The following is a 22688-nucleotide window of genomic DNA, read 5'->3' on the forward strand; positions in this document are numbered from 1 at the left end:
TATGCATTTGATATTTTGGTTAACTTGGAAGATTACAACCACTCCTCTAGTGAATGTGAGGTATTACCAATATGGGAATGCATATATTATAAGGACACATTTGGTACATTAAATCCTAATTATGATAGGAATGATAATTTTTATTTAGGAGAATATAAAATGTTGTAATGGAATAATTATACATATTCATGTGTGGTTGTAAAATATGAATAAAACCCAAGATTTGTATTTATAAAATATCATTTGTTACAACTTACAATAAAAGGACAAGGAAAATAAGGACAAGGAATTAAATTCTTAATTTTTCTCATAAATAAGGTTAAATAATATCAATAAATTATAAAGTTCTTGGTATTTAGTGATCATTTGACAACCAATTAAAAACTGTGAACTTTTAACTTTTTGTCTCACATCAGTATTATGCAAATAAGTTACTAAAATTAAACAATTTTTAGGCAGACGCATTATACTATTAAACTCATTATAAAGATTTATATACTTACTATATGCATCCGCTTTCATCTCATTTTAAAATTTATTTATTTAACCTAATATTGGCATGAAAGAAATTTTAAAATTTTTACTATTTAATTTCAAAACAACAGGAATAAACTATAAATATACCAAAATGTTTTTGCTAATTATAAAATGATAGCAAAATCTCGAATTTATGAATGTTTTTTTCCAAAAAAAAAATTTGTATAAACACAGACACAGTTAAGTGAGGCTTAAGTGCCCAACCCAACCCCAACTTGCACCTTCACGAAATGACCACTTAATTGGCCCATGCAATTCACGCTCTCCTAAAGCACGTGAACCACACACCCCCCACCTGATCATCATCATCAAAATCAAATACTAAAATAAAAATCCAAAAAATCGCCGAACCTTTAAAAACGTAAGGGAAACAAACTCTGTCTCCCTGTCTCTCTCTATTTCATTTTCCCTCCTTTTCTCTCACTTTCTTTCTCTAGGGTTCATCATATTTTCTCGCCTCCCAAACAGAGAAATCAAAGCGAAAACGAAATGAGTAACAACAAGGACAACTTCGACTTGGCCGATCTCGGCTCCTCTCTCCCCGCCGCCGCCGCCGGTATCTCCAAACCCCTCTCTCTCAAGCAAGAATTTTGAATTCTTTCGTGATTTTAGTTTTTTTTTTCCTTAAATTTTTATGTTGTATTAGCTTGAGTACTTGTTGCTGTATCATTGAGTTGTTTTTGTTTTCTGTGTTGTATTTTTGAATTTTGATGTTAGTTTCAGAGTCATGTGATACAAGCAAACACACACATATTTGTATTTATATGTTAGAAATTCTGATATTATTAGCATTTTTTATGCTTTTGGAAATGAATGAGTTATAAACTGAGTGTGTTTGTTGTTGTTGTTGTAGCTCTTAGTGCAGAGGAACGTGCCGGTCTTGTTAATGCGTTAAAGGCAAGTTTTTTCTTTGTGCTAGTGAGAAATGGTTTTGGGTTTGGTAGAGTTTAGTTAGTAATTAGTTCATTAAGGGCAATAATGTTTTTTGTGAATTGGGTAATGAGAATAATGTGAAAAATATGCTTTGGTGGCTGGTAAAAGCTCGGTTTGGGGATATGTTTTTGAAATGGATTGATTTTAGCTGAGATAAAAAAAAAAGGGTTTGTGCATTTTCAAAGAGGTGAGCTAAAATGATTGGGAAATAATGTGTTCATTTTCAAGATTAAATGTAGTTGTAGGAGATGAAAATGGTATTTAATTTGATTGCCAAATGGATGTTTTGATTTGCGGGTCTTATTTTGCTGATGATGCGTTGTTGGATATGTTCTGATGTTTGTGCAGGATAAGCTTCAGACTTTGGCAGCTGGGCACTCAGATATCCTGGAAACTCTGTCACCCAAAGTCAGGAAGCGCGTTGAGGTTCTGAGAGAGATTCAGGTTAGCTTGCCTCTAAATGCAATCAGTTATGAGTGTTGTTTTGCTTTGGTTTACTTTTCTTGGATCCCTCTTTTATTAGTCTCTATATATATCACCTTGATGATGGGTTTCGAGTGATAGCCCAGTGGTGCCAGCCCCTTGTGATGCTCGGTGTTTTGGGTTCAAAACCAACCCCCCCCTCCTCCCCCAAAAAAAAAAATTTCCTATATCCAAAAAAAAAAAAAATCTCTTTGATGATACCTTGGACAACCATTAGAAAGTCAAGCACATGCTGAATTATATCACTTGCATGATTGTTAATCAGTAGTGTTATTTTCTTGTTATTCTTTTTGTATTTCTCCTTTAAGAGGCTTCTGTTGGGTCTCTTGGTGTTTATTACTCAAAATAGTATATGTAAAATGCACCATATAGTCTATACTCTCAATTGATGTCGTTTGTCAATGATTATGGACTATTTGTACAATTTTCATTTGTTAGGTTTCTTTAAAATTAGTTTCCAACATTAACAATTACCTAGTATAGCAAAGTTACCCAACACTCATTTGATTTGATTCATTTGCTAAGTAGTAAATTCACTTTACATGACCTGGTTGCAATGATTTGGATTTTGATAAGGCATCACTAACATCACACTAACTTGATACTCTGGCAATCATATGGACTTTCAACAAACCTGGTATGGCATGGTAAATTAAAAATGACCATCTTGTAGGAAATTTGTCAACAGGGCATGCAATTACGCCAGGCTTGTAAATTTGTGATGTAGTTGTATAAGATTTGTAAGGTGTAACATTCTAGCATTACTCTTACATGTTAGCTAAGCAGTTGAATGTGTCTGGAGACTCGAGTTAACAGCGTTGGATCTAGAATTCACACAAGTGATTGCCATTTTACTGTTTTTCACTCCTTTAACAGGTCCTTGCCAAAGACAGAGTAATAAAACTTTGTTTTTCGGCAGGTTATAAATTGTTGGGCCTTATGGCCCATTACAAAACAAAGCAATCATTTTTCCATGCTAATCTGCCCGTCATACTAGTGGGTTAACCCAATAAGCTTTGCAATTGGACTTAGTTCAATCTGCTTTTGGTCCAAACACAGCAAATCCTAAACCTGAACTGACTTGACCCAATTCAACCTGGTATAATGTGTAAGGAACCATGTTAATTTAATATGAGTTGGGTTCAATGTACACTTGGTGTAATCTAAGTAATGTTACACTACACAATATTTTTTAATTAAATACGAATTTTAACAAATCAACATTGAATTTATTATTTTTATGCATTTTCATACTTGCAAAATTTCAAGATAATTAAATATCAATAGTTATGTTATCAATCAATTGTTTAAATTCAAATTTTTGTAGTTTAAAATAATGTATAAAAGATGAGTTTATGGATTGAATAATAAATAACAACTCAATATTTTTTAAATGAATATGAATTTTAACAAATCAACCATTGAATTATATTATCTTCGTACATTCTCCATGCTTGCAAAATTTCAGGATGGTTAAATATCAATAGTCATGTCATCAATTAATTATTTAAATTCAATTTTTGTAGTTTAAAATAATGCATAAAAGATGAGTTTATGGATTAAATAATAAATAACAACTGATTGATATAAATATTGGTATACATGTTAAGAGCATATAGAACATGTGAGAGGGGTAAGATTCGAATATGGAATAGTGCCCGTGGGATGGAAGGGCCCACTCGACCCTAAATCCTAACCAACACACGGATGAGAATCCAAGGAGGAAGATGAAAAACCGACTCCTCGAGGAGCCCGATGGGAGAGCCTACCTCAGGAAGCGTTGAGTAGGCCACTTGCGCCAAAGAACAAGATACTGGGGAAGACAATAGAGATGTGTAAGTAAAGAAGAAGGGAAATATCCAGGTAAAGTAGTTATCTACCTCTGCATTCAATGCACAGTACCAACTTAGCTGTCTGCATTAATGAAGGATTGACCCCTAAAAAGTAATCTCATAGCTCACAGCAACTCTACATCTCCAGCAAAACTCTGATGGGATAAGCATCCAAAGGAAGGCCCTTGGCTGTACAAGTAGAAGGCTAGGATGCAATTTGATTGACTATGTAAGGAAGGGAAACCCCTCCAAATGGGGGAAAAAAATTGCAAGAGAACATATAAACTGTGTAGTACAATCCTGTATTTGAGACTTGAACTTTATATGAACATTTGCTCTTCGGCTAGATTTGAGGTAGTGTTAGTCCCAAATCTAGTTTCTCTTTTTACGATTCATTTAGCTTTCTTTCCACTAACCTAGCAACTGGACCGTAAAAGTGCATTAAAATTGACCTCGGAATCCTATACTCTAACAAATTAATTGTTTAGGGTCTTCTAAACTTAACTCCACTATTCTAAGTGGGCTTAGCCTGTTTTGGGCTCTTACATATATATATATATATATATATAAAGATTAACATCTTACCACATCATATTTTCTTTAAGTTGCATAATATTAATAGCTAGTATCATATATGCATACAATTATATATGCTGTTGCACATTCCTTAGCCCAGAGAGCGAGACTTTCTTTTCTGTTGCTAGTCTAGATGGAGCATGTTCTACCAAACTTAGAACCAGTTGTTCTTATTGATTTATTAGCTCTTTAATTCTATACATGCTGAGTTGGTTTTCTCAAAAAGAAAAAAAAAAAAAAAAAAAAAGGTCTCATAATTTACATTTTATTATTAATATATTAATAATTCTATTTTATATTTTTAAAATTTTTATTAAAATTTTACTAAATCATATTTTATTGAAATAGTATTATATATAGTTGTACATATAAATACAATCATATACAAAAAAAAAAAAAAAAAAATCATAATTTTCATATACAAAAAAAATTTNAGAGATCCCAAAAGATCTAAACACCAAACTCCACAACCGATTAGCCTTACCACAGTGAAGTAACAAATGATCCACTGTCTCCCCATTAAATCGGCACATGATGCACTAGTCAACAAAATCCATCCTTCTACCCCTCAAATTGTCACCTATAAGAATCTTATTCCATACAGCAGTCCACACAAAGAAGGAAACACGTTGAGGAACTTTAACTTTCCAAACGCCTTTCCAAGGAAAAATAATGGGCAATGGGCTTCTCAACTTATTGTAAAATGAACGGATATCAAAATCTTCTCAACTTATTGTAAAATGAACGGATATCAAAATCCCCATTCTTTGTCAACTTCAATTGCATACGATCTCTATTCTCAGAGGGAGGTAGATTTGAGTCCAAGGTATGCAGAAATTCATCCACCCCACCCATTTCCCAATCATTAGGTCTTCGAATAAAATGAACATTCCAGCTTCTCCGATCCTCTATCCCCAACCGTTCAAGGGAAAAGGCCACCGATGCCTCTTTATTGGATGCAATCCCATACACACTCGGAAAAGTCAATTGAAGTGAAGAATCCCCACACCAATGATCTGTCCAAAGCTTAACTCTATCTCTCACCCCTACCTCAAAGCAAATATTTTCTGCTAAAGTCCTCCCAACCCATGTAGATACTTCTCCACAAGCCACACCCATGTACCACTCTACCTAGCTTGGATGACCCCCCCCCCCCCCCCCCCCCCCCCCCTCCTCCCCCCAAAAAAAAATTCCTATATCCAAAAAAAAAAAATCTCTTTGATGATACCTTGGACAACCATTAGAAAGTCAAGCACATGCTCAATTATATCACTTGCATGATTGTTAATCACTTGAGTGCAATGCTGGGTTGGCTAACATCATCCAATGCTTGAGAAATGGTTATGATTATTATTATTATTATTATTATTTTTAAATACTTTTTGTAGGAAGATTGAATATCATTGAACCCAAAAAAAAGGGGCCCCTATGTTCTGGTTTAAGGGAAGAATAAATTGAGGGTACTATAGTAAATTTGACAAGAAAGGTATCAGTTTAATGGGATTCTCATGTGTAGCACCTGTTACAAGGCACTTGATTTAGTGCTTCTGAAAATTTGCATGCCTTTGAACTTAGTGGGTCTTTGTGAGATGTTTGTTAGTAGTGGCATATGATTCTTTTGCTTTTTAAATATTGGGCTGAAGATAACCTTAGACATTTTAAATTTGCAGAGCCAGCATAATGAGCTGGAGGCAAAATTTTTTGAGGAGAGAGCGGCATTGGAAGCTAAGTACCAGAAGCTTTATGAACCACTTTACACAAAGGTATTCATGATATTGACAGGCAGTAAGTTCTGCATCATATTTATTGATATCATGACATTTTTATCATTAGCTTGTTTTCCAGATTAGAGATTTATAAATCACGTTTAGCCTTGGTTCAACTTATTTGGTTGCAACTCCAGTGCTGTTCATCTACGGGGTTGGTGTATGTATCTTTTCAGTTAATTTGTTGATTGGGTCCTTGCAGAGACACGAGATTGTGAATGGTGTAGTTGAAGTAGAAGGAGTTACAAGTGAAGCTGGTGTGGACCAAGAAGAGGACAAAGCCACAGAAGGTACCTGACTTCTGGATTACAGTTCAAGTTTTCATTTGATTGAGAACTATTATTCCTTGAACTTGATTTATGATTTTCTCTGGGAATGCAGAAAAAGGAGTGCCTGACTTCTGGCTTACAGCAATGAAGACTAATGAAATACTAGCCGGGGAGGTGACAATCTTTTATAACTAAAAAAAAAAAAAAAAATCATAATTTTCATATACAAAAAAAATTTCATATACAAAAAAACCCATAATAAACATCTATTAATAGCTTACCATAATTATCATATTTTATTAAGGTCTCATAATTTTACATATCAATATTTAATATATTTTAAGTGAGTTAAATTTTATTCTATATTTTTTCCTCAAAAAATTTTTTTATTCTATATTTAGACATTCAATTAAATTCTTGCCACATCATTTATTAATTAATAGAATAGATAGTTCCTCATATAAGTCTTGGACCAAAGAAGTTGGATCAGAGCAATGATTTGAGGATTTGGGCCAGACCCAGATCCCATGGAGGGAGTCTAGAGGACATAAGGGCAAAAGGCTAAACTCGGATCTTCCTGCTAAGATAAGCCAAGGATCGTCAATCGACAGTACGACCGAGGAGGAAGGCATTATCCAGAATAAGTGCCAAGGATCCTGAAAAGGTGGTACACAGCCCGAAGTGATAGTCACATCTACGTTAATTAATTATTCCTACCTAATGCCAGCCACATTAAATGATGAATGACTAGCCTGAACAGTATATTCACTTCAAAAGTCTTCTTTCATGATGAAAAGGAAAGAGAAAAATGTCTGATGGGACAAGTATTTAATTTTCTGAAATCCGGTATGGTATTCCACTACCAAAAGGGAGAATAGCTGGGACTATAAAGGGGACCTTCCCATTGAAGGAGGGAGGAGAAAAAAACCAAAGAAGAAGAGGAAAGATAGGAGTTATCAGCTTTGAGAGTGCAATTTTGTAAACTGTTGTATACGTCAGCAAAAGTCTATTTAGATCAATTAATACGAAAAGAGTTCATTTCGATTTCAGATTTTATCTATTTAGTCTTCCCATTATGGATTACCCTCCAGTTTTGTATAAATTAGTTATGATGATTAAGAGCATTGGACCTTTTATGTATAAATTAGTTATGACGATTAAGAGCATTGGACCTTTTATTTTGGTCTCATTGTTTTTGACCCCCACAAAAGTGATAAAATATTAAGAGTGATGCATGTAGCCAAACTTGATTAAGTAATTATTGCTTTCAAATAATATGGTGGGTGATACAGAAATCACACTCCCAATTTCAGTGTCAACTTTTAACTGATTTGGGCTTTCTTCATGCTCCAAGCACTCATACTTGTGATTTGAACATTCTCAGTTCCGTTATTGAAGACCTGCAAGTGTGCTTGTCCATCAATTGCCAATGTAGGGTAAACTCTAGCTGCGATAACAGCCTTTCCTTCTCCACCAAAGCTCTCCACAATTGAATGATCAATCTGTGTTAAAGGATAGACATCAAATGCATTGAGTCAAAAAGACAATGATGAAATGGGTAAAAGGAAGAATCAGCGTAAGTCATATAAGGACTTAGGAAACCATAAAGTTGGTATAGTACGTATGAATGCCGTTATTGCCTTATAGGTTTGAAACTGCATGACCATTGCTCATGCAGGTTAACAATTGTGGGGTCTGGGGCAACTGACTCCTTTATAGATGGCTTTATCAAAGGTGCAGTTCTGCTTCCCAGAAATGCGATGTATGGGGGAAATGATCATTCAGATAGGTTGACTTTCACTTAAACATAAAGAAAACTGAACATAATTTATAAATTTCATAGCAACTTACCAAGCTTCTAAGTGACAGTTCCTCATGAACGGGGTCCACATCCAGAAAAGCTCCATAATTGGCTTTATCAGTACTATTATTTAAGGAGGACCTGTCAACCAGAGAATTGTGAGTTCAAATCTTTGAAGTTTGGAAAGATTATGATGGCTTAAAAAAGATAGAGCTTTGAGGGACACCTGCTTTGGTCACTGCACATAAGCACCACATCTTTGTTTTGACCTTTGAATATTCTATAGAACACTGCAGTGAATTCTTGCAAGCCCTTTGAAGCCAAAACTAGCAGCCCGAATGGTCCAAGACTCCCTCTCACTGATGCACTTTTTTGTTGACAAAGTACTTGTGGATTGGTCCAACTTGGGTCTAGCACTTCTGCTTTCTCCAAGTCACTTGCTTTGAATGAAATCACAACATCTGCCTGTAGAAGATAAGAACAGAAAACAAAAACAATAATAGATAGGAAAAGTAATAACTAATAAGCAATATGCTTGGTAAGTTACAAGTGACTTGCACTGACTTTTTGTACCTGAAATCTATTAGCTAGTATAAGGGTGAGATTGATTCAGCTTTGAGACTAGGTGTTTTTGAAAAAGTAGGGGTTTTAAAAAGGGCGGTATAAAATTGAGTTTTTATTTTATTTTATTTTATTTTAAATTGAGTGGTTAGTAAAAGCTATAAAAAAGCATTTTTTTAAAAAGCTAAGTGTTTGGCTAGCACTAATAAAAGTGGCGGCTTGAGTTGTAAATTACCAAAAAGAACAATGTATATATAAGAAAGTTTATTTCACACTTAAATCAACTACTTAATAAAACTTACTCAAAAAAAAAAAAAAAACTACTTAATAATAATATAATAATAATTTATTGTTAACTAAAATTTGTTGTAAAAATATTGTTAACTAAAATTTGTTGTAAAAATATTTTTACAACAAATCATATGTGGTAAGTTGTTACTGATTTTTTCACTAGTATTAGCTAATAACAACCCATCACTTAAGATTTATTGTGAAAATATTATAGTTCTATTTCTTAGTTTTAATTTCTTATTTCTTTATTTTATTTTCTCTTTATCTCTTTTTCTTTCATCCACACGTTTATTTATATATTTTTTTTCCTCTTTTTTTCTCCTCCACACATGTATTTTTTACCTTCTCCTTATCTTCACTTTTGACTTTTCTTTATGCTTTTCATCTTCACCAGACTACCATTTGTCTTCTTTCTTTTTCTCTTTCTCTACTTTCCTCCACACATTCAGCCACACAACCTCACACGCACGTTTCTTCACCTTGATCTTCAAAGGTAATTTTCTCTTAATTTCACCAAAAATCTTCAATACTTCTTTCTCTTCGTAACCCCAAAACCAAATGGGAATTGAAGTCAGATTGATGCATTAGAGCTCCTCCTCGTTACTCAAACTCAGCCATGTCAGAAGATTCAGATCGGGTTGTTGCGAGTGAGATTGGCAGTGGAGGTTCTAGCATATTGTAGCTATTATTTTCTATGTTTGTCTTTAGTTTTCAATGTATTTTGTGGTTAGTGAGATGAGGGTAATTTGGGTTATTTCTTTCATTGCCAATGGTAATATTGATCAAAAGCGCTTTTGCGTTTGTAAAAGCTTCTCAAAACCGTCTGCACATTTTGGCTCAATTATTTGCATTTCAAAACGCAGCTTTTTGGAGAAAGCACATTTTGAAACATTACCAAACACCAAACGCCTAACTTTCATTTTTGCTCTCAAAAAGTGCATTTTGGCTTCTAAAAGCCGAAACAAACGGGTACTAACTTTGACTTTGGTACCTTAAATTTAAAAATTGAGATTTGTTCTTTGAAATCTTTTTTTAAAAAGAAATTAATTTGGTGCCTTCATCTATTTTTCTATTTATTTGATTAACGGGATGTTGAGACACTCATTTTTTAGGAATATAATCAGAGAAAATGTACATTTAAGGGACTAAAATTGAACCAGCTCCATATTTAAGAGATAAATTGAACTAACCATATATTTAATGGAACGAAATCAAACTAACCCCATAGAGAAAATATAAATTAACCCAAAAAATAAAATACCTGTGCTGCTGTGACACCAGAAACCTCAAGTACTAATCCTCCTTTAATCNTCATGCAGGTTAACAATTGTGGGGTCTGGGGCAACTGACTCCTTTATAGATGGCTTTATCAAATAGGCTTCATCCATGTTTGGTGGTCAAAATCTCTAAGACCTTCCTCTTTTTTTTTTTTTTTTTTTTCAGTTGCATGGAAGAGGGACAGAAATCACATATATAGACGTGTCAAAATGGATTCAATATTTGAGAGAGGGAGGGTAATTGTTAATTTGTTCACACATATTGTTGCATATAATATTTACCCAATTTATTTTTTGAACTAAAATATATGTATGTTGTGCGTAATAAGCAAAGTGTAATAAACATTATTAAAAATATTAAAAGTATCAATTAATTTATGAGGTTCTAATGAAAACTGTTTATTTTTTTATAGAAACGTAATGAATAACTATTTGGGTGGCCAAGCACATTTTGGCTCAATTATTTGCATTTCAAAACGCAGCTTTTTGGAGAAAGCACATTTTGAAACATTACCAAACACCAAACGCCTAACTTTCATTTTTGCTCTCAAAAAGTGCATTTTGGCTTCTAAAAGCCGAAACAAACGGGTACTAACTTTGACTTTGGTACCTTTAATTTAAAAATTGAGATTTGTTCTTTGAAATCTTTTTTTAAAAAGAAATTAATTTGGTGCCTTCATCTATTTTTCTATTTATTTGATTAACGGGATGTAGAGACACTCATTTTTTAGGAATATAATCAGAGAAAATGTACATTTAAGGGACTAAAATTGAACCAGCTCCATATTTAAGAGATAAATTGAACTAACCATATATTTAATGGAATGAAATCAAATTAACCCCATAGAGAAAATATAAATTAACCCAAAAAATAAAATACCTGTGCTGCTGTGACACCAGAAACCTCAAGTACTAATCCTCCTTTAAGCACTTGCTGAGGTAGGTTGACTTGTTGTCCCCGTAGCATTTCAATTTCTGTTATGGGCCATTGCCCTAATTGTTTTCTGGATTTATCCAGCCAAAGAGTCCTTGGAATTGCCTGCAAAATGTGCCCCCAAAAGACCTTAAATCAAAAAAAATTCTATTGTGCCATAATGCCATTAACCATAACATTAGGGTTGTCCACCCAATGCAATTGTCCGATTCGTACTCGAAAACCGGACGACCTGACATTGGTGATAGTCGGTGGCAGATCTCAACCTCTAGCAACTGAGATTGGTGGGCTGGTTGACAAAGCTTCTCTTCAAAATCTTATTCCAACCGACCCAACCAGCTTATACATCAGAATCATGTTAATTTTCAAAGATAAGAGAAGTTTCTGGTAATTTGTTGCTAGATATGTCGAGATCTGTTGAGATCTCTTTGAGATCACGACTAGATCTGATCGAGATCTCTTCAAGGTCCAGTAAGTTCTCTTTGAGATCTTATCAAATCCGACCATATGTTGGCCAAATTTGGAGAATTTTGGCCAATTCTAGTGCATTTCGGCTATATCCTTCTTCGTTGACTCTGACTGACCACCAATCGAGATCTAAGATGCTCAAACCAACCATTTTTATGGGTCGGCGACTGGTCTAGATTTTGGAGATCCGAAGTGATTAGGTTGGTTTTAAGATGGGCACAAATCTATTCTAGACAACCATACCTAATGTAATCTTGTAAAAGTTTTTTATTTTTATTTTTAAGGAACAAATAATCTTGTAAAAGTTGGTAGGCTTAGACTTTTACTATAAATTTATTAAAGCAATAGTGCACAAGTAATTACCTGAACTCCAGCCCATCCCTTCTTTCTATCATCGTCGGGAACCGAAGACTCGTTTAGCCATCCCCACAAGATTCTTCTATTTTTTAAACTATCAAAGAAAGTTTTTGAAGCATAAAATTTCCCATAATCATACCTCAAGCCCAAATCACTTTCCACGGATCCAATATTCGGAATATAGATATCCTTATCAAAGTCATAAGTTCCAATGGTGTAGTATTCATATTTAGTATCATCCAAGCTCACCTTGAGCACATGTTTAACTTTAGGACCAAGAGTTGATGTGTCAACACCACGATTGGAATCAATCGAAACTGGGAAAAAATCAGGACACTCCCACATTCCATTGCCTTCAACTGAATGAAGTGGGTGCTGGGATAAAATCCAAGTAATGAAATCTTTGCTTCTATATAAAATTGCTAATCCCCTACGGTCCGTTTTGCTTCCAATCACCACTCTCCAAGTCCCATCAGGGCCTAACCAAGCAGTGGTTGGGTCCCTGAATGAGCTTGCATTGATATGGTTCTCTGGAGAAGGTGCCATTACTGGATTCTTTGGTGACTTAACCCATTCTGTAAGGTATGGGTCAGAAAGGTTTTTGGGCATGGCCAAATTTTGGACTTGTTCCTGCTTGGGGTTGATTCCTGTGTAGAGAATCACTGGTGTGCCGCTGGGCATGATTGTGGTGGAACCCGACCAGCAACCCTTGATATCAGACGGCTGAGATGGGTAGATGATTGGATCATGTGGGGTCCAGTTCACTAAATCCGTTGATGTTGAGTGAGCCCAGACAATGTTGCCCCAAGCTGTACCTTCGGGGTTGTATTGGTACATGAAGTGGTAAATTCCCTTATAAACCGTTGGTCCTGTATATAGAGTCATAGACATTAATCATATGAAATGAAATATATCCCTTTTATTTTTTATTTTTTTATTTTTTTTAAGTATATAATAAAACAAAGGAGGCACCCTCAAAGCATTTTCCAGAATAACCATTCTACAAAACTATTCATGCAAACACTTCTAGTATTGTTGTATTTTATTTTATTTTGCATGGTTATATTTATGTTTATTTTAGATTGGTTCTTCAGTATTTATGAAGAGGCCATATTTATTGGTTTCTAAACTAGAGTGACGAATTTTTTTTTTTTTTTTGTTTTTTTTTGTTTTTGTTTTGTTTTGTTTTGTTTTTTTTTTTTTTGTTTTGTTTTGTTTTTTGAAATGGGATTAAAAGTAGGAGGAAACCAAGTCAGAGAGAAGAACTAACCATTAGGATCTGCATATCCAAAAACACCCATTTGTCCATTTCACCATCAGAACACATTAAAAGGGAAAAAACAAAGAATGAAAAAAAATTATAATAAGCAATATGAAAGTATAAAAAATGAGAGGAAGATAAGAAAAAGAGAAAGAAAGTTGGTGAAAGAAATTGATACCATTGATCCAATTTTTGGGGGTTGGAAGTGATAAGAAGTTCTATACGGTTGATATTCAGGAGGAGTAGTTGAAGAAACTTGAAGGTTTGGGTCAACATGGTGTGAAGCTTCAAGCTCAAGAACACCATGGCTGAGAAAGAGAAAACATAAGAAGAAGAATATCCAAGCAGAAGAGATGGCCATGTTGGTTTTGTGGGAATGAGAGGGAAGACAATACTATGAGTATTTATAGAGAGAGCTTTGGAGATGAGGCTGTGATGTGGAGAGGAGGATAAAGTTAAAACTCAGATCATGTTAAATGTTTACAAGCCATAAAATTTGAAAGATCCATAAAATCCATTAACTAAAGTAAAAAATTAAACAGCTTTGTTGAGTATTAATGAAAAACGAGAGAGAGAGAGAGAGAGAGAGAGAGAGAGAGAGAGAATTGAGACCTTGTATATCAATCAAATTAAAATCAAATTCTCTACCCTAATGTCTAGTCAATTACCACTACTTAAGTAACTAGTCACATGCCCTAGCATTTGAGCAGCAAATGCTAGGGCATGTGAGCAGCATTTCTACAAGGCACACTTGTTACAAAAATTGAACTTAAAATTAAAGTACAATATATTATTCAAAAGATAAAAATATTTTTTACTATGGAATAAAAACAAAGTCTTGCATTATAATTTTGGCATAAAACTTAATGTATGTGGCATTTATTAATTGCTTTATAGAAATAAATTTATTTTCTGTCAAAACTTAGAGTGGCTTTTATTGATTTATATAATATAGTAATTCATTTAACAATAAGATTATAACAACATTAAGACATTCATATCCTATATATCATAAATTAACAAGTAATTAAAAGTGCTTTGATAAGAGTATAAGTATGACAGACAAACAGTATACTACTTTCCATCTTTTATTAATTAAATGGTAAATAACAGTCTCCTACATCCAAGTAGTATTGCTTTATATATGCATGAATTGAAGAAGAGAATTCAACAAAATTAAGGGCATCTTCATTGTCTAAAATAAGAATAATGATGAGTTTATATGAAAGTGATAAAAAAATTCTAATGTAATTGATGGTGAATAATAACGAAAAAATAATAAATGTATATAAAAGTGATGGTTCGTCATTCACAGTTAACCAGTTCAACAAGTTTTATAAATTTTTTTACTGAAGTGTATGGGAGTATAAGAGCTGAAACTAGCTTGTATAGACTAAAGTAATGTCCACAGGTGAGTACGTCCAACGAAATTGTTCCGCGCGCTATCATTTTCAAAGCTTTGTGCTAAACTTTGTAACATTGGCATGCAGCTACGGCCGACTTTCTCAATCTATGCTACTTTATTATGCACATGTTTTAAATGATTTCTTTCTTATAGTACTCAAAAAGTATTAAGGGATGCTAGATTAATTAACTACGAGAATATTCACATATGGTTTGAAAAGTTCGACCAAAATTATAAATTAAATAAGAGTCACTTTTTTTCTATTTTAATTGATCACTTTTACATTAACAAATCCTATCTCTCAGTTTCGATTCTGCAAAACATCATATTAGATACTCTAAAATTATCATTTTATGTTTTCTCTTTCCTCCACAATACCCCTTGTGCCTAGCTCAATTGATCACACAAGATTGGAGCCAGATCAAACTACTCGGAACCCTACCCCAACCATTGCAAGCTTACAACAAAAACAAAATTTAACTACAAAATTTGTTGTAACCTTTGACAAATCTACCATTGGATTATATCTTTTTCTTAAATCATTTATACTTGCAAAATTTCCAGAAAATTAAAGATCGATAGCTATGTTATCAATAAATTGTTTTAGTTGCACATTTTTATAGTTTAAAGTTATGCATAAATTATAAGCTATAGATAATATAGTAAATAATATCCAATTGACACAAATTTTGACATATGTATTAAGAGCGCAAAAAACATGTAATTCAACGGTTAACTTTTTAAAATATGTAGTAATATTTATTTTATTGAGTAACTTCGTCCTTATAACAATTAGCCACTCGCCGCTAGATTAGCCAAGGTCTGCTATAGTTTGCACCTTTGCAGCAAAAGACAATAAACTTAAGTGGAGCCTTATATTTAAATATTAATTGAACAAATTTATTTTATGCTAATTAATTAAGCTAAGGTTAATTTGTTGATTCTTCTAAAAAAAAGTTTAATTTATTTTATGCTAATACCTAGATTAATTTTATATAGAGAATTAAATATCATAGTTCAACTATAAAACTTAACAAAATTAAAGTCTCAAGTTATTAAGGGAAATTAATCATCATTGATGATCTAGAAAATTTACAATATTTTTTTAGTACAACTAACAATTCTACCCCAAGGGGAAGAAGCACGTCTAGCAATTTACAATGACATATTAAATTGTGGAAGTGGAAAGCATGATGGTACTAAGAGGAAGATGATGGAATGACAACTTTAGAATGCCAGAGCAAGGAGAGTAGATATAGAAGACTAGATACTTCTATGTTAACAACCCCATCTAAGTCTAGACAAATGAAAAGCTTGAAAATGTTTTTGGTCATTGTGAGGGATAGGGTGAGTACAAGATGAACACTTATATATGCTACCAAGTCAACCCAAGTCTTTCAGTGGCATAATTTTTCAATCAATAAAGGAGTGGTTAGATCAGATTCTTCGAAATGTATATGATGTTCAAAAAGATAACGTAAAATCGGGGTTTATTGGCTTAGGGTCTGTTTGGTTTCCGTAAAATATTTTCTGAAAAATACTTATTTTCCGGAAATGCTATTTTTCAGAAAAGGAAAATATTTTCAAGTGTTTGGTTGTATTATGAAAATTATTGTGAAAAATATTTTTGTGTTTGGTTCTATTAGGAAAATGCTATTTTCCTACAATTTTTTCACATTTTCTTAGCATCCAAACAAATTTTATTACAAAAAATTTCAACATCACAACCCATTCAACAACAAATTCCAGCAACAACAACACAACAACAACAACAACGACAACAATCAATTCATCCAAAAAAAAAAAAAAAAAAAAAAAAACAACAACAATCAAATTAAAAAAAAAAAAAAATGAGAGATCGAGGAAGAGAGAGCGTGGAGGCGATGGGTCTGGTTCGTGGATCGGCGAGCTCGAGGAGGTGATGGGTCTGGGTTTGTCGGTTCGTGGGTCAAAGGTGATGGGTCTGGTTCGTGGATCGGCGAGCTCGAGGAGGCGATGGGTTTGGGTTCATCGGTTCATGGGTTGAAGGCGATAGGTCTGGTTCGTGGATCGGCGAGCTCGAGGAGGCGATGGGTTTGGGTTCATCGGTTCATGGGTTGAAGGCGATGGGTCTGGTTCGTGGATTGGCGAGCTCAAGGAGGCGATGGGTCTGGGTGAAGGCGATGGGTTGCTCGTGGGTCTGGGTTCGTCGTGCTCGTGGGTCTGGGTCTGGGTGAAGGCGATGGGTTGCTCGTGGGTCTGGGTTCGTCGTGCTCGTGGGTCTGGGTCTGGGTGAAGGTGATGGGTCTCTCTCTCTCTCTCTCTCTCTCTCTCTCTCTCTTCGTGCTCTCTGTTTCTATTTCGGAAAATTTCATTTGAAGTGAAAATGAAACCGGAAATCATTTTCACCCGTTTTTGGCATCATTTTCGGTCAACCAAAAATTATTTTCAGTTTGACCAAATTTGAAGTAACAACCAAACACCCAATTTTTCGGAAAATAATTTTCGGAAACCGTTTGAAGCCAAAACAAATGGAGCCTTAGAATTATTTCTTTTCTTCTTCTTCACTAGTGTTCAGTAGCATGGAAAAGGACACAACTTATGGACTGAATGGGTGGGGCAACCTTCTTCTTGTTATATGAAGTCTCTCTCTCTCTCTTTCTTTTTATTTTTATTTTTATTTATTTTTATTATTTTTTAATAAATAAGGTATTTAGATGTGGGGGGAAAAGCCTAACCATATGTAGTGGGCCTAAAGCCCAATGCGAAGGTTATTGTATATCCGAAGAGGCTAAAATTGTCGAGGGGTACTTCGCATGAAAGAAGGATACATGGGGACGAAGAAACTCCGTCCGAAGAGAGCATCAGTGTTCCGAAGAGATCATTATCCTCGGATGAAAAGATTCTGGGTCATATAAATATTTAGGGGGTTCGAATGAGTTTACTAGTGACTTCAGCAGTCTAGATAAACTTTGGACACGCCTGGAGTCGAGGAATGGAGAAATATCTAAAAGGAAAAGCTGCCACCACTGAATTAAATGCACTGCAGCAACCTTTCTGGCCGCATTTATGTGGAGAAGACCCCTGAACAGTATAACTTCAGCTACCGCCACTCACAAAAAGCTGAGGGAGATACATGACATGACATGCACTCAAGTAGGGAGCTAGATGAAGAACAAGTGGACGATGGGGATGATGGGGGAGGATGCTATATAAAGAAGAAGGGCTCCTAATAAAAAAGAAAGAAAAGAAAAGAGAGAAAGAGAGGTATGACTGTAACCCTAAGAATTGTAACCTGTACTCAATTTATCATAAATCTCTTCGAACTTCAGCTCATTTAATCTTTACATATACTTTGATGCTGGTTTATACTTGTATGTTGTGATCAACCATTGTAAGTTCCATAGTTAACCTAGCTCTATCACCCACGCTCTACAAATTTATTGTTTTTGGGCTTGGGCCACAAATCCTAACCCTACATTAGACATTTTTTAGTATCTGACTATTTTTTTAGACATATGCAATTCCTCATCTCACATACATCAGGTTATATGAAGTCTTCACTCCTTGAAACACGCATCCTCTAAATGACAGCTTCCTGGAATCATCATTTAAAATTGTCCAAAAGCAATTAAAAATTGTCCCCAACCAACAAGCAAAATATGGTTAATTCTGGGTACCACACCATCGACTTAACTAAAGTTTTGGAAATATCAAATATGTGTCCTTTAAAAGGGGCTGTTATAATAGTCCGGGACTCTCTTACGATTAAGTTAGAATTTCTTTAAAGAACTAGCGGGCCTACCTCTCAGTGAGAGGAAGAGAGTATAGTCCGGGACTCTCCGATAATTAAGTTAGAATTTCTTTAAAAAAATCACAAGAGCTCTAAAACTCTTAGAGTTAGGGTTTTTTTTATTTATTTATTTATTTTATTTTATATTTTTACGTACCTCCAATTTGGTGAGGTCTAGTCCTTAATTTATATAGGAGATTTTGAGTGGGTCTCTTTATTTGGGGGGAGCAAATTGTGGGAAGATTGCTCCCACATTCTGAAGTAGTGGGCTTATGTGATAAATCTCATTTTTGTCAAGGGTGATTAAATTTTCCTAAGTGTTGAATCATAGTGTTTATGGATGAGCGTGATAATCTAGATGATCATCTTCTTGTGGATGGTTTTTTTGCAAGCTTAGACAACCCTCTAGACACGGTGTCCATTTTATTTTGTATCAATAAATTTTGTCTATTCTTTTACCATAGTGTTCATGTAGAACTTAAGTTTTGTGGAAGAGTTGTAGTTATTGTGTATTATAGATTCTGCTTTTATACACTGTTAGGACATATGTGAATCATGTTAGGAACATATATCAATATAGAATTAGCTAATCCTTTGATAAAACGCACTTTACTTGTAATTGGGTAGATATAGGATGTGTTTAATGCTTCAAGGAACAATGTTTCAAGTTCAAGTGTTAAAACCATGCAAGTCTGTCCAAGAAACAAGTGAAGAAGCGCTGGATTTTAAAACTCAACAGCTATCTCGACAGCTAGTATCTATCGAGGTTTAAAAGGTTGTTTAAGCCCGATGCTCAACAGCTGCTCGATAGATAGGGTATATATCAAGATTTAAGAAAATTAGATTTTCAGTTCTAATTTTCATTCAATCCGTGTATAGATGTTTGGGCTTTCTTTTCTCACAACTCTAAACATATATAAACATTTTTTTAAGGACCATCACAGCTGATGCACCTTAATATAAAAGTTTTTCACAAGCACATTGTTAACAGGAGATATATGCCCCAGTTCATCTTTCTCTTTAAGAAACTGCTGTGTTTGTACACCGTAGGGTCTTGTAACCAAGGAACTTCGTGATCTTTATTGTGTTGATGAATTGAAGAATTTTGCAGCCAATATCCTTCTCAAGTTGGTGTGTAAGCTGCGTACTGGGATCTGCACACCGAATTGGTTAGTCACGTACTGTGAGCCATGCATTGAAAGGAGAGATTGTCACTATAGAACAAGTTTAATTAGGTATTGGGGTAAGAGTTCAACTGTAGGTTGGTATATGGTACTGAGATTCCTTTACTTGTAACCACTTGTTGTGATAATAGTGGATTCTCGGGAGTGGTGATCTTAGATGTTTGGGCTTTCTTTTCTCACAACCCTAAACATATATAAGGATTGTTTTAAGGGCCGTCACAGCTGATGCACCTCAATGCAAAAGTTTTTCACAAGCATATTGTTAACCGGAGACATATGCTCTAATTCATATTTCTCTTTAAGAAACTGCTGTATTTGTACACCGTAGGGCTTTGTAACCAAGGAACTTCGTGATCTTTATCATGTTGATGAACTAAAGAACTTTGTAGCCAACATCCTTCTTAAGTTGGTGTGTAAGCAACGTACTAGGATCCGCGCACCGAATTGGTTAGTCACGTACTAGGAGTCATGCATTGAAAGGAGAGATTGTCACTATAGAACAAGTTTAATTGGGTATTGGGGTAAGGGTTCAATTGTAGGTTGGTATAAGATACTGAGATTCCTTTACTTGTAACCGCTTGTTGTGATAATAGTGGATTCTCGAGAGTGGTGACCTTAGATATTTGGGCTTTCTTTTCTCACAACCCTAAACATATATAAGGATTGTTTTAAGGGCCTTAACAGCTGATGCACCTCAATGCAAAAGTTTTTCACAAGCATATTGTTAACCGGAGACATATGCCTTAGTTCATCTTTCTCTTCAAGAAACTGCTATATTTGTACACCGTAGGGTTTTGTAACCAAGGAACTTCGTGATCTTTATCGTGTTGATAAATTGAAGAACTTTGTAATTAACATCCTTCTCAAGTTGGTGTGTAAATAGCGTATTAGGATCCGCGCACCGAATTGGTTAGTCACGTACTAGGAGCCGTGCATTGAAAGGAAAGATTATCATTATAGAACAAGTCCAATTGGGTATTGGGATAAGGGTTCAACTGTAAGTTGGTATAAGGTATTGGAATTCCTTTAATTGTAACTGTTTGTTGTGATAATAGTGGATTCTCAGGAGTGGTGATCTTAAAATCACCTAGTGGGGTTTTTTCCGTGTAGGTTTTCCCCATTCGTAAACAAATCACCGTGTTAATTTACTTTTCGCTGCATATTAATTTAGTTGGTAATTTGTTTGTGCTACCATACTTATTGCATGAAAATTGAATTAATTAATTAGCTTGGCTAATTAATTGGTTAATTCATCATAAGGGGTCAATACATTCTTGGCCTATCAAGTGGTATCAGAGTAGGCACACTCTAATTAGGGTTAATTTTTGCTATGTGACCATTGACCCCTATTTGTCATGGATAGAGGAGAATCTCTTATTATACCTCATTTATTTGATGGCACTAGCTATACTTACTGAAAGTACGCATAAGAGCTTTCTTGCAGTCTTTAAATGAGAAAGTGTGGCAAGCTGTAGAGATAAGTTGGACCAAGCCAAAGGAAGCACTGGCCGATTGGGATGATGCTAAGATCAAGGCGACAAACTTCAACAGCAGGGCATTGAATGCTTTATTCAGTGTGGTCACGAATGAGGAGTTCAAGAAGATATCCTCTACTTAAACTGTGAAGGAAGCATGGACCATCCTCTAGACAACCTATAAAGGAACCAAGGCTGTCAAAGATTCAAAACTTTAAAGGCTTACCATGAGCTTTGAAGAGATTAAGATGGAGGATGATAAATCATTCGATGAGTTCTATGCCAAGCTTAAGAACATAGTGAACTCAATTTTTAATCTCAGGGAAACTATTCCTGAACCTAAGATTGTTAAAAAGGTGCTTAGATCTCTACCTGAGAGATTTCATGCTAAGATTACCGCGATTGAGGAATTAAAGGATATTGACAAAATTCCTTTGACAGAGTTGGTTAAAAATCTGCAGACCTATGAGTTGGGTTTGACAAGGATTGGGAAATCTAGTAAGGGCAAGAGCATGGTATTGAAGGCTAAGAGCAGTGACGCTAATAAGTCTTTAGACGATGAAGATTCTAAGATGAAATCTTATATCACCCGACAATTCAAAAAGTTTATGAAGAATGCCAATATTAAAGGATTTGACAAAGACCGTAAGCAGTCTAGCTCGTCTCAGTTCAAAAACCAGTACAAAGGAAAGAATGATGCTAGGGGTGGCAGTCAGTATACTATTCCTTCAGGACCAAAATGCTTTAGGTGTCAAGGTTTCGGTCACATGAAACAAGAGTGCTCTACGTATCTCAAGACCATTGGGAAGAGCAAGACACTTGCTACTACTTTAAGCAACACCAAGCCTAAGGATGATTTTGATAATGAGGATGATGGAATCCTAAATGCTTTCACTGCCACTATAAATCCTACTAAGGGGATTGTTGAAGATATAGATGATGAAGAGGACTTGGTGGATTTTAAGTTTGAGAAAATGGATTATCAAGATGATATCCATACAGCCTATGAAAAATTGTATAAGGTGTCTAAGAAGCATGAAAAACTATATAGGCTGGTCACCAAGAAGCTGAGTGATTTGGAACTTGATCGAGAAAAGCTTTCCACAAAGTTTGATGAAGCCAATCAGACAATTGGAGCACTGTGATTTGAGAACGACTTCTTGGCTAAGAACACCAAGAAACTTGAGGCAGAGCTGTTCCAAGTCAGAGCTCAGTTGGAAAGGACTTCAAGTGCAAAACTTGATGAGATGCTCAACCTTTAGAAATCTGCTTCCGATCGAACTGGTTTAAGGTATGATTTCTCTTCTCCTAATATTGCTTCTTTTAGTACTACTGTTTTTATTTCTGCTACTAATGATGTTGAATTAGAGAACAATGATGTTAAAAATGTGTTAGCTAGTGAGAACATAGACAAGGGTAAATCTATCTTAGGAGCACTCCCTAAGCTGGATAAGAAAGAGACCAAAAAACCTAGGGCTAAGAAGGGAAACACTCAAAACCCTAAAT

General features: G+C 34.8%; 2 protein-coding genes across 2 annotated transcripts; one reads left to right on the top strand and one right to left on the bottom strand.

Moving 5' to 3' along the window:
- The first annotated feature begins 871 nt into the window (after nt 1-871).
- LOC111995111 (nucleosome assembly protein 1;4) lies at nt 872-6591 on the top strand. Its single transcript, XM_065782602.1, has 6 exons — nt 872-1093; nt 1391-1434; nt 1819-1914; nt 6032-6124; nt 6330-6417; nt 6509-6591. Exons 1-6 carry the CDS (start codon nt 1027-1029, stop codon nt 6589-6591), a joined length of 471 nt encoding a protein of 156 aa, XP_065638674.1. The 5' UTR covers nt 872-1026.
- A 1052-nt stretch (nt 6592-7643) lies between these two features.
- Nucleotides 7644-13707, bottom strand: LOC111995137 (beta-fructofuranosidase, insoluble isoenzyme CWINV1). The gene is given in 8 exon segments (XM_065782592.1): nt 7644-7898; nt 8248-8338; nt 8424-8662; nt 11207-11365; nt 12092-12954; nt 13356-13364; nt 13525-13539; nt 13542-13707. Coding segments are annotated over 8 exon segments (1722 nt in total). The 3' UTR covers nt 7644-7718.
- Between the last annotated feature and the right edge of the window lie 8981 nt (nt 13708-22688).

The sequence above is a fragment of the Quercus suber genome, unplaced genomic scaffold (assembly GCF_002906115.3).
Source record: "Quercus suber isolate HL8 unplaced genomic scaffold, Cork oak 2.0 scaffold_307, whole genome shotgun sequence".
Classification (NCBI taxonomy): domain Eukaryota; kingdom Viridiplantae; phylum Streptophyta; class Magnoliopsida; order Fagales; family Fagaceae; genus Quercus; species Quercus suber.